Source organism: Saccopteryx bilineata, chromosome 11 (assembly GCF_036850765.1).
Source record: "Saccopteryx bilineata isolate mSacBil1 chromosome 11, mSacBil1_pri_phased_curated, whole genome shotgun sequence".
Lineage (NCBI taxonomy): Eukaryota > Metazoa > Chordata > Mammalia > Chiroptera > Emballonuridae > Saccopteryx > Saccopteryx bilineata.
In genome coordinates, this window is record NC_089500.1 from 67,236,105 (window position 1) to 67,252,843 (window position 16,739).

The 16,739-nt window shown below is 48.8% G+C and overlaps 1 protein-coding gene across 1 annotated transcript; it reads left to right on the forward strand.

The window, feature by feature from the left end:
- Nucleotides 1-3,461: 3,461 nt before the first annotated feature.
- LOC136315073 (uncharacterized) lies at nt 3,462-7,797 on the forward strand. Its single transcript, XM_066246257.1, has 3 exons — nt 3,462-3,540; nt 6,435-7,494; nt 7,590-7,797. Exons 1-3 carry the CDS (start codon nt 3,462-3,464, stop codon nt 7,795-7,797), a joined length of 1,347 nt encoding a protein of 448 aa, XP_066102354.1.
- Nucleotides 7,798-16,739: the final 8,942 nt, after the last annotated feature.

Sequence of the window (16,739 nt, forward strand, 5' to 3'; positions counted from 1 at the left end):
AACAAATGTTTCCTATCTTATGTGCCAGGTACTGATGTAGATGTCGGGGATATAGCAGTAAACAAAGCAGATCAAAGACTCTGCCCTCTTCTATGACTCTGCACAGCTTATATGATAGACAACAAAGAAATGAAAACTAAACTATGTAGTATATCAGACGACAGTAAGTGAGTGCTATAGAGACAATGAGGCAGGGAAAGGGGACATGGCAGGACATTGCCATTGTAAACAGGATGATCAGGGAAAGAGCCTCACCGAGAAGGTGATATTTGAGTCAAAGCCTGAAGGTAAGAGGAAGCAAGTCAGGCAGGTGTGCGTAGGAGGAGCAGCCGGAAACCACTGCGGACAGGAGCGTGTGAGCGGTGGGGGTGAGTGGCCCAGGAAGTAGGCGGGAACAGGGGAGTCCCGACAACTGGGAGTCCAGTGAAGTTTCATGAAGCCTCAACTCTTTCAACTGCATCAAAGGCTGTGAGAGATGGAGCAAGACGAGGGCTGAGAACTGACCATTGTTTAGTAATGTGGAGTCAACGGTGATCTTGACACAACTCCTATAGTTTCAAAGGGCTGGGGTGGGCTGACTGACAGCTTGACTTTCGAGGCTTTGGAGAAAACGGAGGAAGTGGGATCAGTGAATACAGACGACTCTTTGGAGGAGTTTGATTCAAAAGGGGGTGTCGAAAGGGGAGAGAGTAGCTGAAGGGGGCTGTCACTGCGTGTTTGTATCTTGATAGGATACTTATATCCTGATAGGATGGTCCAACACGGGGGTGTGGTGAGGGGGATGGATGATGGGAGATAGAAAAGAATTGCTGTAGAAAAGCGCTCAAACAAGTGAAAAGGGTGTCCAGGAAAAGCACAGGTGGAGGCGGGCTGCTGATGGGATCACAGGTGAGTCCTATGTAACAATAGGAGAACGGACACCTGGGCTTGGACATGGGGGATATAATGCGCTGGGGAAGTAGTGGACATTCTCATCCTATTGCTTCAATCTCCCCAGTGAAAGAGTCATGGTTAAAGTGGGCGAGGTAGGGAGACATGTCTCCCAGGTCCATCGTTAGGATGAACTCAGATGCCACCATCACAGGGCCTGGCACATAGGAGTTAATTATATATAAATATTAGTGCTTTCCCCTCAAATTGAAAGGAATTCCTCTACTGTCAAGTGGTTATGATTGTTGTTTATAACCACTTGATTTTTAAATTACACATATCATTATTATTATTATTATTATACTTCATGTTTAATATTAAAAATCACAGAAAATACAGAAAAATATAAAGAAAAAATCACTTGTTTCTATTCCAAAAGAAAACAGCTGTTAGAGTTTGATGTACATTCTTCCAGCCCCTTTTTCTGGAAATATATACTATATGTATTTTTTGCTGCTTTTTTCATTTCATGTCGTATTTCACTATTTTCCCACGTCATTTGATAGTGTCCAAAACCGTGATTTTTTTTTTCTTTTTGAGGAGGGCAGATAGTGAGACAGACTCTCACATGCACCTGGCCCAGAATCCACCCAGCAGCCTCCTCTGGGGCTGATGCTCAAATCAATTGAGCTATTTTTAGCACCTGAGGCTGATGTTCTTGGACCAACCGAACTATCCTCAGTGCCCAGAGCCTATGCTCCAATCGAGCCACTGGCTATAGGAGGGAAAGAGGGAAAGAAAGGGGAGAAGGAGGAGGAGAGGGAGGGGGAGAGGGAGAGTCTCTTCTCCTGTGTGTCCTGACTGGGAATTGAATCAGGGATGCTCATACGCCGGGCTGACACTCTATTCACTGAGCCAACAGACCAGGGCCAAAATATGATTTTTTAATAGTTCTACAGCATGCCATAATGTGGTTGTTCCATTGTTTATCTTAAAATGCCCCTATCTGGGACATTACCATTAATAGTGATTTTTCACAAGTATAACTAACACTGCAATGAACATCTTTTGTAGAGAAGTCTTTATGCTCTGGAGAGTTCTTTAGGATAAATTCTTAGCAACTGGGCCAAAAGATAGGAACATTTTTAAAGCTCTTGCAATGTGTTACCAAATGGCCTTCCAGAAAGGTTACGCTGATTTATGCTCCTGCCAACAGCACAGGAGAGCACCCTGGCATGATCCTTTTTTCAAACCTGCGCCAAGTCTTTACGGATTGACTATTTTAATTTGCATTCCCTTGATGATTTATAAAGTTAAACTTCATTTCATATGTTTAGATCATTTGCATTTCTCTGGAATGCCTTTGGGCTGGGGAGTTGGGTTTGAGGCAAAGCATGTCAGGGGAAATACTTTTTTTTTAAAATTAAATGTATTGGGGTAATGCTGGTTAATAACACTATGTAAGTTTCAGGTGTACAACCTCACAATACACCATCTGTGTACTCTGCTGTGGGCTCACCACCTGACATTTCTTCCCCTCTGTCACCCTGTCTTTGACCCTGTCACCCTCTCCCAAAGCTGCTGGACTTGTCTGGCTGATCGTTTTCTGTGACGCTGCCCTGAACGAGGGCCCCAGCTCCTGAAGCCAGTGTGCGGGCGACACATTCCTTCAACCCCCTCCTGCCCCTCGATGGCACCACCATATCAGGATGGCTTTAGTGGTTTCTGCAGGATTCATTCCAAGTCTCAGACCCAAAGTCCTTTTAATATTCCACAAAGAAGAATTTCATCCCATCCGGGACCTGGCGAGCGGGAGCCACTCGGGAGCTGAGCCGGATCTGCGGAGAGGGCTCTGCATCCGCTCCCTCCTCCCGGCCTGAGACTGGGCTTATTTTGAGATGAAATATTCCTGCTCCTCCTGGGGAAGGAGGCTGAAGCCACTGCTGTGTTAGCTCTGTTGTTGCAATGCTTCTCCCCAAAATATCTTTAACACTCATTTTATTTGGTTGAGCTCCAGCTTGTCCTTTTTATCCAGAGCACCAGAGACCCTCCAAGCAAAGCCTTAGTCATAGAGGAAGTTATTCTGGCAAATTTCTAGAGAATAGAAAAACTCCTTTTTCAAACAGCTTGTTTTGTTAGAGATGGCTCCACGCTGTCTCTTTTTATACACGTAACACACACACTCCCACCACCACTGTCACCACATCCGCCCCCCTACTCAGACCACAGCACAGCACAGCACATACACATTTAACCTACACAACACACATGACCTGCCGGGTAGCTCAGTTGGCTAGAGCATCGTCCCCATACACCAAGGTTGTGTGTTCAATCCCTGGTCAGGGCACATATAAGAATCAACCAATGAGTGTATAAAGAAGTGGAACAACAATCAATGTTGTTCCTCCCTCTTTCTTCCTCTTTCTAAAATCAATAAATTAAAAATTAAAAAACACAGAAGAACACACCCCATCACTCCCACCACATCCCTAGCCTCCTCATATTCACACATCTCTCTCACTATTCCCCTCATCCCAGCCCTCCTCTCTCAAGCTTTTAGAAACACACGTGTTTGTGTGACTTCCGTGAGGATGAAGGGACCGGCGCTGCCCGCCTACTTGTCCTGTCGCAGTAGGCACCGAAGCTGCCTGGCCGGCTCGCTTGCTGCTTGTGAGGAGGGCAGGGGCGGGGCAGAGGGTGCCCAAGCCAGGGCTCTGCGATGGATCAGAGGATTAATTAGAAACTGGTGAGTCGTTTGGGAGGCGATCGCTTTATTCTGGAGCAAGCCCGGGGTGAGGCCTGCTTCCCACTTGGTTGTCAATATGAAATCTGGAATAAATCTAGTCCGGGGCAGATGGCCAGGCCCAGACAGTAAGAACCTTGAAGCATCCACCCTTCTCATTTTCCTCCGTTTTCCTCATTTAAAGATAAAGACAAAATTCAAAGGAAAGCCCCAGAGGGATGAAGGAGCTACAACCCCATAGCTCTGCTAATTAGAGCAAATTTAATCAGCTTTGGCGATCAGCTTTACGGGATCTCGGTGGTAAAATTTTCACGCCACAGCGATTGCCGCCCTCTCCGCCTTCCCCAGCCTGTTCTGAGACCAGGGCTATTTTTAACATCTGCCCTGGGAAAACATCACTCAGAAGGCAAACCTGCTACAAGCTATCCTGGCTTGGCCGGCTGTCCGGAGCCATTGAACCCTCCCGGCGTGCCTGAACTTTGGGATTATCCGTGCCTCTGCTGGCCTCCCCATCAGTCTGGATGATTGATCATTATTCCCTCTTGCCTGGAGCTGTCAAGGAGGGGTCACTTATGCCAAGCAAATTACTTCAACCACCGAGAATTTTCCAAAAGGCAGTGGAGGTGTTACATTGCAGTGGTTGAGATCTTAGATTCTGGGTTTGAATATAGGACTATTGGAGTCCTAATGCCACTGAGCCCTCAACTCGGAGCATAAGGTCTGTCTCATAGAGACTGAGCTTAATGGATACTAACGGGTTGACATTATGGAGCAGACGGAGGGGTCTCAGTGAGGGGCTTCACAGCGCCGGGCACACAGCGAGCCTGCAGTAACTGGTCGCGGCTGCTGTTAGCAACGTGCTCTGGTCTCTGCCCTGGTGTCTGAGAGTGGGGCGCGTCAGGACGGGGCTCTCCTTGGGCAGATAATGCCCTGCAACCAGAAGTCAGGAGGGGAACTTTCAGCTATTTCAGAAAAAGGAACTGTCTTTTGTCACGTTTGGTGACAGACCAGCAGAACATACCAGTAGTTACCTGTTCCCAGCGTCAGTGGCATGAGGTCATCATAGTGAGTGACAGTGTGATTGCACCCCTGCCCTGCCCAGAGCTCCCCTAATGAGACCCTCTTTGTGCATTTCAGCACGAGCACCCATTTTGAAGGAGGGCTTCCTTCTCCTTTATACCAAATTGGCAAGTCATTATTGTGGTAATAATATCTGCTATAACCAGTCAGTCTGTCTCTTAGTAGTAAATTATTACGATGTACTCGGCTGAAAAGGCCCGTGCTGCTGTAATTTGTAAATGCCGGACGAAGCAGGACAATAAAGCTGGAAGTAATAATAATGATGTCTTATGCTTCCAGGGCTCATTTATTGATTGATATATTGATTGATCAATTGCAATTCTTTATCTGAATTTATTAGCACGACACTGATTAACATAACTATAAAGGTTTCAGGTGCCCAGTTTTACAACACGTCTCTGTGCCCGGTGTTATTTTTCAAGCACACGGTATATCAGCATGCTGCTCTCTGATCTCCCTTGGCCAAGAAAGCCTGCTTTTTATTCTACTTGGAACTCTAAGTTTTGGGGTCATATTTCCCTGTGGAAATCTCCCTGCACTGGTGACAGATACACCAGGCGGAGCCAGACGTGCTGGGGTTGGGGAGAGCTGTTTTTCTGCAAACACGTGCCCCTGACCCCAAAGAGGCAATTTTTTTTATCATGGCCATTTGTTATTTACAAGGCACTGCAGGTGTACATGGCATTTTCTGAGACACAAAGACAAGGTCCCTGCCCCATGCACCGAGAGGTTTATCCAGCGTTCCATCTGTCTGAGCTCAGCTGCGGGGACGCAGGTGGAAGAGCCCAGAGCCGTGTCTCAGCGGTCAGGTGGAAGGAAGGATTTCTGACGAGGAATTTCAAAGAGGGAAAGTGAGGTGCGTGAAATTTGAAACATCATTGCAGGATGCAGAAAAGGTTTAGCGATGTCCTGTGCTCCAGCCCTGGGGAGAGAAATTCTGAGCGTGTACTTTGGAACAGTTGGGGACAAACAAATGAGAAGACTAAGGAGAGATGAATGAATGCTCTTGTTGGTCCTAAAAGCCTCTACACAGCCCACACGTCCCCATCCGCTGCTCTCCTGCAAATTGTCTTGTTTTCTTCTATTTTGTTTTGGGGAGCAGTTATGGCAGGGAGAAGCATTAGTCAGTTTTTTAAAATGTATTATTAATTTATTATGTAGCTTAAGCAGATTCATTTTCCTCCTCAAAAAGGTAACAGTTTGAATATTTGGCCCCCTAGTCTTTAGCCAGCCTCTGCCGCTGATCAATTATTCCTCGCCTGTCTGTCTCCACCTCAGCCAGGCCAGTACCCCCCGGACATCACCTGCCTGCATGATCCTCCCAGTGGATGCTCACTGAAAAGATGAACAAACCCCCCCCAGGAGCTATAGACCAGCAGCAACAAGGATGTGGATTAGCAGTGAGGTGGGAGCCAATGCTGCCCTCTCCTGTGGGAGGAGACAGAGGGTTTGGTGATGGGAGTCATCCCTGGGTTCCCACCTTCTTGAACAAGGGCTCAAATTCTAGGAAGACTTGCCTGGGGCTCTGGAGAAACCAATCACGTCCTTGGCATGGGATTCTTCCTACTCAGAGCTCAGGGCTTAGTCCAATACCAGGCAAGTTTTGCAGCCAGAAGCAGATATAAATTTGGCCGAGCAGCACTAGCAAGAGCAAAATAGATTCTGTAATGTGCCGAATATGCACCAGATGGCTCTGCTTCTGACCAGCCACACAAAGTCTGCTGCCCTCTGCCTTCCTCAGCAACCCCATCATCCCATCCCCATCCTCCTCATCACCATCCCCACCATTCCCATCATCACTATCCCCACCCCACACCACCTCCACCACTTCCACCATCCCCATCCTCCTCATCACCATCCTCACCATCCCCACCATCCTCATCCTCCTCATCACCATCCCCACCATTCCCATCATCACTATCCCCACCCCACACCACCTCCACCACTTCCACCATCCCCATCCTCCTCATCACCATCCTCACCATCCCCACCATCCTCATCCTCCTCATCACCATCCCCATCCTCCCCACCCTCCTCATCACCATCCCCATCCTCCCCATCCTCCTCATCCTCCTCATCCCCATCCCCACCATCTTCATCCTCCCCATCCTCCCCATCATCCTCATCACCATCCTCACCATCCCCATCATCCCCAGCCTCCCCATCGTCCTCATCACCATCCCCATCCTCCCCATCCTCATCACCATCCCCACCATCCTCACCATCCCCATTCTCCCCATCCTCCTCATCACCATCCCTACCATCCTCACCATCCCCATCCTCCCCATCCTCCTCATCACCATCTCCACCATCCCCATCCTCCTCATCACCATCCTCACCATCCCCATCATCCCCAGCCTCCCCATCCTCCTCATCACCATCCCCATCCTCCCTATCCTCATCACCATCCCCACCATCCTCACCATCCCCATTCTCCCCATCCTCCTCATCACCATCCCCACCATCCCCATCCTCCTCCTCATCATCCCCACCATCCCCACCCTCCTCATCACCATCCCCACCATCCCCATCCTCCTCATCACCATCCCCACCATCCCCATCCTCCTCATCAGCATTTCCACCATCCCCACCATCCCCATCCTCTTCATCACCATCCCCACCATCCCCATCCTCCCCATCCTCCTCATCACCATCCCCACCATCCCCATCATCCCCATCCTCCTCATCACCATCCCCACCATCCCCATCATCCCATCCTCCTCATCACCATCCCCACCATCCCCATCATCCCCATCCTCCTCATCACCATCCCCATCCTCCTCATCAGCATCTCCACCATTGCCACCATCCCCACCATCCCCATCCTCCTCATCACCATCTCCACCATCCCCATCATCCCCATCCTCCTCATCACCATCCCCATCCTCCTCATCAGCATCTCCACCATCCCCACCATCCTCATCCTCCTCATCACCATCCCCATCCTCCCCACCATCCTCATCCTCATCACCATCCCCACCATCCCCATCCTCCTCATCACCATCTCCACCATCCCCACCATCCCCATCCTCCTCATCACCATCCCCACCATCCCCATCATCCCCATCATCGCTATCACCATCATCCCCATCAAATCTTATTAAAAGCCCTGTGATATGCGGAGTTCTGCAGAGCACTCCAAGTCTTTATGTTACTTGAGAACATTTTCTGCCTTCCTTCCCTCTTTCCCTCCCTCAGCCTCCATGTCTCAGTGGTGTTTGTGGTCTGGGTGATAGTTCCCTCCACGATCCTCCTTTCTCCCCTGGCTCCTCATTTCTCACCCCCACCCACAATCTGCTCCTTTTTCATATTCCCTTCCACTCTCTGAGCCAGAGCCTCTCAAAGTGGGGACCTCACACCTCCTGCATCAGAATCATCTGGAAGTGAGTTCATAGCACAGATTTTGGGGAACCCTCTCTCCTGCTAATTCAGGAGGTCTATGGTGGCTTACAGTCACTTATATTTTAACAAGTGCCCTCGCTGGTTCTCATACGCCCCAGGCTTTGAGAAACACTGCTCTGTGTCCTCTCTTTCCAAATACTTAGACTCCCAATTGCTTCATTTTTTTTTTTTTTTTTTGTATTTTTCTGAAGCTGGAAACGGAGAGACAGTCAGACAGACTCCTGCATGTGCCCGACCGGGATCCACCCGGCACGCCCACCAGGGGCGACGCCCTGCCCACCAGGGGGCGATGCTCTGCCCCTCTGGGGCATCGCTCTGTTGCTACCAGAGCCACTCTAGCGCCTGGGGCAGAGGCCAAGGAGCCATCCCCAGCGCTGGGCCATCTTTGCTCCAGTGGAGCCTTGGCTGCGGGAGGGGAAGAGAGAGACAGAGAGGAAGGAGGGGTTGGGGGTGGAGAAGCAAATGGGCGCTTCTCCTATGTGCCCTGGCCGGGAATTGAACCCGGGTCCCCGCACACCAGGCCGACGCTCTACCGCTGAGCCAACCGGCCAGGGCTCAATTGCTTCATTTTGAGTGGCGTGAAGTGATGCCTGTCACCTGCTATCCTGATCCATAGCTTCTCCCATGCCCCCCCCCCCCAATGCTCGTGTCCTTTCTGTTGGCCGCAGAGAGTGACCAGGAGAGCAACAGACACCACAGGCTTGACTTGGATGACTACAGGCTGGAGTTTCAGAGCTGAGCGAAATGCTTATGCTACCTGCCTCAGAAGTCTGGGTCCTGCAAGCTGGTCCAAGATGCTCAGGACTGCTCAACGAGGAACGATTAAATGTATTTCACTGCCTGAAATGTGAAATCATGTTCCAGAGGCAGCGCGGGCTACCTGTGTGTCATTTTCTTACAAGGCCCCGGAAGTGATTTTCCTTGGTGCTAAGGTGCCTGGGCCAGCAGCGAAGCAGAGTGCTGGATGCCTTTGCTTTCACAAGGCGTTTGGTACTGTCTCGTTTTATTTCCTTGAGGACAAGGTAGAAAATGTGGGCTGAATGATACTGCCCTAGGTGCACGGTGGGGTGGAGACAGCTAGCGGTCCACCAATCCCTCCTCCCCTTTCACAGGAGAAGGAGTGGAGCTGGCCCCGGCCGCCCAGGCGCGCAGATCTGTCCACCTCCGTAGAGTAAGGTGCACCTGTGTTTAAGGTCTACACCCCCTGTGAGCAGAGCTGACACCTGCCGCTTCCACCACTTCCAGACCCTTAAGCCTCTCCTGCTTGCTCCTTCAAACTCTTGCTCTTCTTGCTGGTGGAAAGGTGACCAGGAGAGCCACACAAGCCACAGGCTAAAGACAGAGAGCTGCCCCCAACCTGGGTCCCTGACTGACCGTGGGAGTCTGCCCTGCTTCCTGCGGAAGGGGAGCCTCTCCGGACGGTTACGTGAGAGAGAAATCAACACGTATACAGGGGTGGACAAAAGTAGGTTTGTGTTGTAATACAAATAAATAATACAATAATTCATAAATAATAATACAAGAATAAACTGTTTCATGCACTCACAACTGTGAACCTACTTTTGCCCACCCTGTACATATTTGGCCGCTGAGTTTTCATGGGGTCTCAATACTGTACTCACTTTTCTCTAAGGCGCTGGGTTAGTTGGTTCAATAGCCACACCCAGAGAACGGTGACCAGGGCACCAGCATTGACTCAGAAGAACACCAGGACCACACCACAGGGTTCTGCCGTGCACGCTGACACGGGCTATTTTAAGCAATAATTCAAACAAAGCTGTGGAAGCATACTTATCAGGTTTAAAGATGATACAATACTGAGTGAGAGAGCTGGTCAAATTCAACAAGATCTCAAGAAGCTAAAAATAACAGGTGATATTTCCTGAGCACTTACTGTAAGGCAGGCTCTAGGTTAAACACTCTCTCTATCTGATCTCATTTAATCCTTATGATCATCCTATGATGTAAGAATATGATCTCCCTTTCCAAGATGGGAAAACAGAGTCTTTGAGAAATTAAGGTACAGAGTTGGTAAATGATAGTACTGAGATTTGAACTTGGACTCTAGTCTAACCCCTCTGCTGAGGGTGGCCTTGTGTTCAGGTGTCTGGGACAGTCCTATTTTTATGTCTGCTGCCTCAATGTGATTACTAACAGCCATACTAGCACCGCTTTTATTCTGAAAAGCATCCTGATTTGCATGATAAAAGAAACGGTCACCTCGGTGATCCTGCCCAGTCTAAACCTGACAAGATTTGAAAATCAATGTAGCACTCACTCATCAAATGTTCAAAAATGAAAAATCCAATAGATATTTTTTTTATTACACTACGTTGAGTCAATAGTATGATAAGTGTGTAAGAATGGCATTGGAAACTTACATGTCATCATTAACAGGTGTGGTGAGTCCAGAACAAAGTTTTTGAGATGGTCCTATTTATTGTACTAGTGCTGGGAAGGCCACAACAGGACTGTTGAGGTCTCTTCCAGAACCGTGTCTGCAGAGGGACACCACAGATTGGAGCCCATCAGAGGCTGATGTACCGCTGTGGTGTCAGGAGGCTAAGTCATCTGAGGTTGGGTGAGAGCGCAGGGTGCTCTGCTTGGAGTCAAGCAGACTTTAAGGATGTGCGAGCTGTCCTCATATATCCCAGTGGCTGCCATGTGGGGGAGGGATCAGGCTGAGCCAGGGACTCCAGATGGCAGATCCAGAACTAGGAGGAATGACAAGGAAGCAGATTCCAGCTCAGTTTCAGGAAGAACTTTCTAACAATCTGAGCTGTCTGACAATATGCAGCCGGGCGCTGGTCTTGTTCAAGTCAAGGCAAGCTAGACCCCCCAGCCAGAGGCGCAGCAGAGGGGGCCCCTGCCCTGGGGGTGGGTTGAGCCAGATGACCTGATGTTTCTTTCTCAACTTCTGTAATTCCAACAACAAGCATAGAAACAGATTATGGACTCAGGACAAGGTACAGAATTTATTTAGAGTGTGAGTAGAAAAACCAATCACAGCCTGGATTTTTAAAAAAAACAAACAAACAAGTGGACAGTGCTTTGAGTGGCTCTGTGGTCCCTAACCAGCTCTGAGTTACCAGAACTTCTAAGGCAGGGTGGGGGCAGGTCAGAAAGGGTTCTGTAGGTGGGATGGAGAACTGGGGCTCGTCTCATGCAGACAGAGGAGCCCCTGGGTTGCTGAGGGAGGGAGGTCTGACCAGCCCTTCAGTAGGAATAAGGAGAAAAGAGTAAAACCAGCCTTTCCGGGTACAAGACTAGAGAAAGCCGAGTTTGGGTGAATGGAGAAGTTTCTTTGTTTGGGGTAAGAAATCTGGGGACTGGCAACTAGGAGGGCTGGCACAGGGCATTGTGAGTTAGGTGGGATTACCCACGATGCCCAGATTCAGCTGTGGAGCTTAAACTAACTGGTATCCCCTACCTCCATTCTCCCTGTCACGTGATTGGCTCAGAGTTGACATGTGACTTAGGCCAGTCCAACAGGGCCTTTCTCCCTACTGGACATGTTCATCTCTTAGGATACTAGAAGAACAGGCTGAGGTGAGGCTTAGGGTGGGAAAGTCTGGCCAGCTAGGGAGCTGAGCAGAACTAAGAAATGGAGAGAAAGATGGGAAGTCCCTGGACCGGGCGTATTTGAGTTCCTGGATCACGCGTTGCCTGAACTAGAGTTACCTCTAGACATGTCAGTTGGATGGTCCAACAAATTCCCTTTGTACTTAAACCAGTTTGGAGGATTTTATGGTTGTTGTTACTTGCAACTAAGAACATCCCAATTTCAAATTCTGCCTTATCACCACTGTGCCCTCAGCCCTCAGCCCTCAGCCAGTGCAGGGCAGGAATGGGTCAGACATATTCGAGCAAGAGGCAGAAGGCCTGAGTCATGTGGGTGAGGGGAACGGGAGGGGGAGCGAGGCACAGGCAGGACGTGAAGTGATGGAGGGATTGCAGCAGTTCATGTGCTCTTACCTACCTTTTACAGGGAGCACGCTGCCTGCTCCAGGAAAAACTGACGAGAAGTGTAGGCGGGTTCTGTGATGCCCTCAATAATCCTCACCTCTTGGTATTCACTCCCTTCTGTAATTCTGTCCCCTTGAATGTGGGCTGGACCTAACGACTCCCTGGCACTGAATGTAACATGGGGAAAATGATAGGATGTCACTTCTAAGATTAGGATACAAAAAGACTGACTTCTGTCTCCCTGACACTCGTGCTGGCTTGCTCTGTTGCGAGTCCCTGCGGAAGGAGCTGGTTCCATGTGATCAGGGCTGTTGGTGTTCTGATGATCACCACTGTTCCCAGTGCCTGGATCCTGTATCACACCTGGAACATAGTAAGTGCTCACAAGGAGCAGTTCCCACATTTACTCTGCGCCTAGGTAGTAACGGTAGGAACAGAAGGAGCGACGAGAGTAGACGATATCATTCTGCTCAGCAGTACGCCACCCACGCAAAGAACCAAGAGCATCCCTCAGAGCAAACCACAGTGTCTGGGAGGCAGCGAGCATTCCAGAGCCCAGACCACGAGCAGCAAGAGAGGACGTGCGAAAGATGAAGGGCTGAAGAGAGAAGTCTGAAGAGGCAGGATTCGAGGGTAGACATCAACCACCCTGAACAGCACTCTCTTTTGCTGCGTGTGGCCTGGTGGCCACCTGCCACCTGGCTGAATGGGATCAGGCCTGAGTGTCACTCCACTGGCTAAGTGGGTGTGTATGTGAGGTTATAGCATCTGATGCACCTCTGAGCTGCTGCTATGCTCTCTGTATTTCTTGCATTATCTAAGACCACATGCTCCCAATTTCACATGGAGAAATCAGCTCCTACTTGTTTAAAATAATGCAGGGGGCGGAGGAACAGAGCTAAACTGGGAACGGGCAGCAAAACCCAGTGGAGAGTTTACCAGAGAGCAGGGTTTTCGACTCTTTGTCTTTGGCCTTTTGACTGAACACTGCTGGCTTCCATTTGAGGGGTAATCAGGTCGACTTTTCCTCCATTCATAATCCTGGTGAACTGTTCTTCAGGCTCCTTCCACACCCACTTTCCCCCTCTCACAGCATCCGCTCAGGGGACGCTGCTGCCAGCCTATCGCGTGTGTGAGTTGTGGACACACTCCACCAGCATATGGCGTGGCCAGAAGGTGGTGCTAGGGGAATAAACTCGCATCCTTGCCCAGTGGCCCAGGCTTCAAGTTCTTTCTTTATTTCATCTAAAAAACATGAAGTACTTCAAGAGCGAAACCCCAAACCATCTGAAACCCAAGGGGGACGTTGCATGGGCTTGTTCAAGATGTGTCCTGGAACCACCATTATTTTAAAATGTAACTATTTAAAAGCCAACAATACACCCTAAATTGGTCGCTGCAGTTGCTTCTGAGAAGAGGCCAGGAAGACAGGATGGTTGTTGTTTTTTTTTTATCACGTACATCTATGGCATGAGAAATACAGTAAAGAACTGTAAGCCTTACCTTGGACAAAGTGGGAGTCAACATCAGAACCTAGCTGCCGTTTGCCCGAGAGAACAGTGCAGTGCATTCTAGGTAGCTCTCAGTTACATAATGAGCCGCAGCCATTCTCAGTTAACCTCCGTCTTATCTTTATTGGAGTCTCCAGGGAAGAACGCTTCTAACTGTCCGCATAAATGGAGGCCAATGGAAGCAGAACCCCAGGTAACCCCTGCTGACCCACCCCAGGTGTCCAGAGTGGGTGAGGCAGGTAACACAGCCTCCCTCCGAAGGCTGCCTTCCCCAGCCTTCTCCCAGCCCCCCGGAAGGTTCTGCTCGTTAAAGTGACACGGGGTGGCTGCTGGCCATCTCTGTGACAGGGCTTCCACCACGCTGCCTGCGTGTATATCACCTTGTTGTGCGAGGAGCCCAGCACGCTGCTGCCTGCACCTTGTGGCCAGCTTTGGGTGACCCCCGCCAGCTCAGGACTGCTACTGAGCCAGCCCCACCCATGGCCGGTCAGTCTTTGCCTGGGTCAACCCTCCAGTGTGTCCCTGGGGGTTAGGGCGAGAAGAAGGCAGGGACTCATAAAATCGAAGTAAGCACTATTGCGTTCCTAGGAAGGGAGAAGGCAGAATCAACTCGCAGCAAATTTGTTTTCCCCACTGATACAAAGTGTCCGTGGTCACCTTCTCGACCCCTTTCCATGGCGGGTCCCCACGTCCTCCAGTCGGCCATCCTGTTCTCGTACACACTCTGCTCCCCACCACCCTTGTCGACCCAGAACCCTGGCTTTGTCTTGTTCATCTCCATTGCCTTCCAATTATTCCTCATCTTGTTCCACTTCCTTATGCTAGGTGTGGGGAAAGCAATCTGATTAAGCCCTGAACTCTTACCATTGTGGTTCGTAAGGTTTTATTTTAATGAGTTATAAATATTCCTTTCCTGCTAGTGGTGTGAAGGGCTTTTGTGACTGCTGTGGCAACACTGTCAGACTCAGGACAATGCTGGGTATGGCATCAGTGCATTAATGTGTGTGTGTGTGTGTGTTATTGAAAATAACACTTTTTTAGGTTATAACTTCATGCAGTCTTGCCTCTTCCTTTTCTCTCCCCTCTTCTTCCTATTTCCTAGAGTTTCTTTTTTTTAAAAAAATAAATTACTCCACATAGGTTTTTGTTTTGACACTTATTCTACCAGAGAGAGAATTGCTGTCATTTTTACTTCCAAAGGTTACTAAAATCAAGTTTGGGGACCAATTACTGCCTCCCCGTCCCTCCTTTTCTCTTTTTTTTTTTTTTGTTTCAAATGACTGAATAGCTCAGCCCTACTTTTCTGGCTCTTTTGTTTCTTTTTTTTTTTAACATTTAAAAATTTATGTAGAAAATGCATAATATAAAATTAACCATCTTAGGCCCTGGCTGGTTGGCTCAGTGGTAGAGCATCAGCCTGGCGTGCAGGAGTCCCGGGTTCGATTCCTGGCCAGGGCACACAGGAGAAACGCCCATCTGCTTCTCCATCCCTCCCCCTCTCCTTCCTCTCTGTCTCTCTCTTCCCCTCCAGCAACCAAGGCTCCATTGGAGCAAAGTTGGCCTGAGGCTGGGGATGGCTCTGTGGCCTCTGCCTCAGGCGCTAGAATGGCTCTGGTTGCAACAGAGCAACGCCCCAGATGGGCGGAGCGTCGCCCCCTGGTGGGCATGCCGGGTGGATCCCGGTTGGGTGCATGCGGGAGTCTGTCTGACTGCCTCCCCGTTTCCAACTTCAGAAAAATACAAAGAAAAAATTAACCATCTTAACCATTTAAAAATGTGGAGTTCAGTAGTGTTGACTATATTCACATGGTCGTGTAGCAGATCTCTAGAATGTTCTCATCTTTCACTACTGGAATTCGACACTCATTAAATGACTCCCCCCAACTTCCTTCTCCCTCAAGTGCTGGCAACCACCATTTTACTTCCTGTCTCTAGGAGTTTGGCTACGTTTGGGACCTCGTAGAAGTGGCATCCTATAGTATTTGTTTTTCTGTGACTGGCTTATTTAACTCCTCGAAGCTCACATATGGCATAGCATGTGACTGGATTTCCTTCCTTTTTAAGCCTGAATACTATTCCATGGCATGTAGAGTCCACATTTTCTGTATCCATTCATCCATGAGTGGACACGTGGGTTGCTTCCACCTCTTGGCCAGTGTGAATAGTGCCATAAGGAATATGGGTGTGCATCCTGACTCTCTCTTGTACTATAAGTACACTAAAAATATCCAGAAAGTCAGAAGAACTCAAAGGAAAGAGCTCTACTTTGCCACAGTGGTGAAAGAAATCTTCTGCCTACCCTGTCACTCACTCTGGAAGCTGCTTGCTAGTGTGAAAGTTATTCTGCATAAAATTACCTATTAACTCAAAGTTTTCAACTCTATTTAAAGCTCCAATTTGAAGTTTGACATTTTTTTTCTTAATCCTTCAGAAGTTTTTTATTATCTGAAAGTACTCAGAAATGTCTCCATTCATCTGGAATCTCTAAAGTACTTTATTCTTGAACAAGGGTATCCTGAAATTCACAGTAATGTGCAAGTGACTGTTGAACACACTCCCTACCCAGCTTTAGCTTTTAAAACTAGCCTATCTTTACTCAGTGGAATTGAAAGTAGGTATGAAGAAGGTATTTGTGGGCAGAAGTCCTTCTTCAGTCAATGAGTCCCGGCCCTTTTGCCAGGCCAGTAAGCATGCAAGCAAGAAAATCTCCCAGGACCAATGCCAGGGTCGTGACAAAGTCATGCCTTCATGCCTGCCTGCTTTACCCTCGCCCTCTCCCACTCGAGAAAGTAGAGAATACAAGTCAATGCAGTAGGTATTGTTATAGGATAACCTTGAATTTTCTCCGGTTCATTTTTTTTAAAGGTGAATCATTTGCAAACTCCAGTATTTTAACTATTAATAAAACAGATCGCCTGCAAGACACCTCACAAATGATTCACCACACTATTGTGAACACACTGCTGTTGAGAATTTTGACCTTAAATGGTTACTTTCGATCTATTCTCCACATTGCGTATTCAGCCTTGGAAGAGATAATGAGAACACGATGTATTTGTGGTTCCCAGTTCCCTTCCACCCAGGGAGAGGCAGAGGCAGAGGCGGAAGGGCTGATCAGAGAGCGCGTTCTTTAAGGGTCCAGGGGATCTTGAACTTTTTATCAGGCC

Excerpts from the sequence above, each read along its gene's own strand:
- LOC136315073 (XM_066246257.1), top strand. The coding sequence starts at position 3,462 with ATGAAGGGACCGGCGCTGCCCGCCTACTTGTCCTGTCGCAGTAGGCAC. Across the intron at positions 3,541-6,434 it reads GGCCGGCTCGCTTGCTGCTT|CAACCCCATCATCCCATCCC; the intron begins GTGAGGAGGGCA and ends TGCCTTCCTCAG. Across the intron at positions 7,495-7,589 it reads TCATCAGCATCTCCACCATT|CATCTCCACCATCCCCACCA; the intron begins GCCACCATCCCC and ends CCTCCTCATCAG.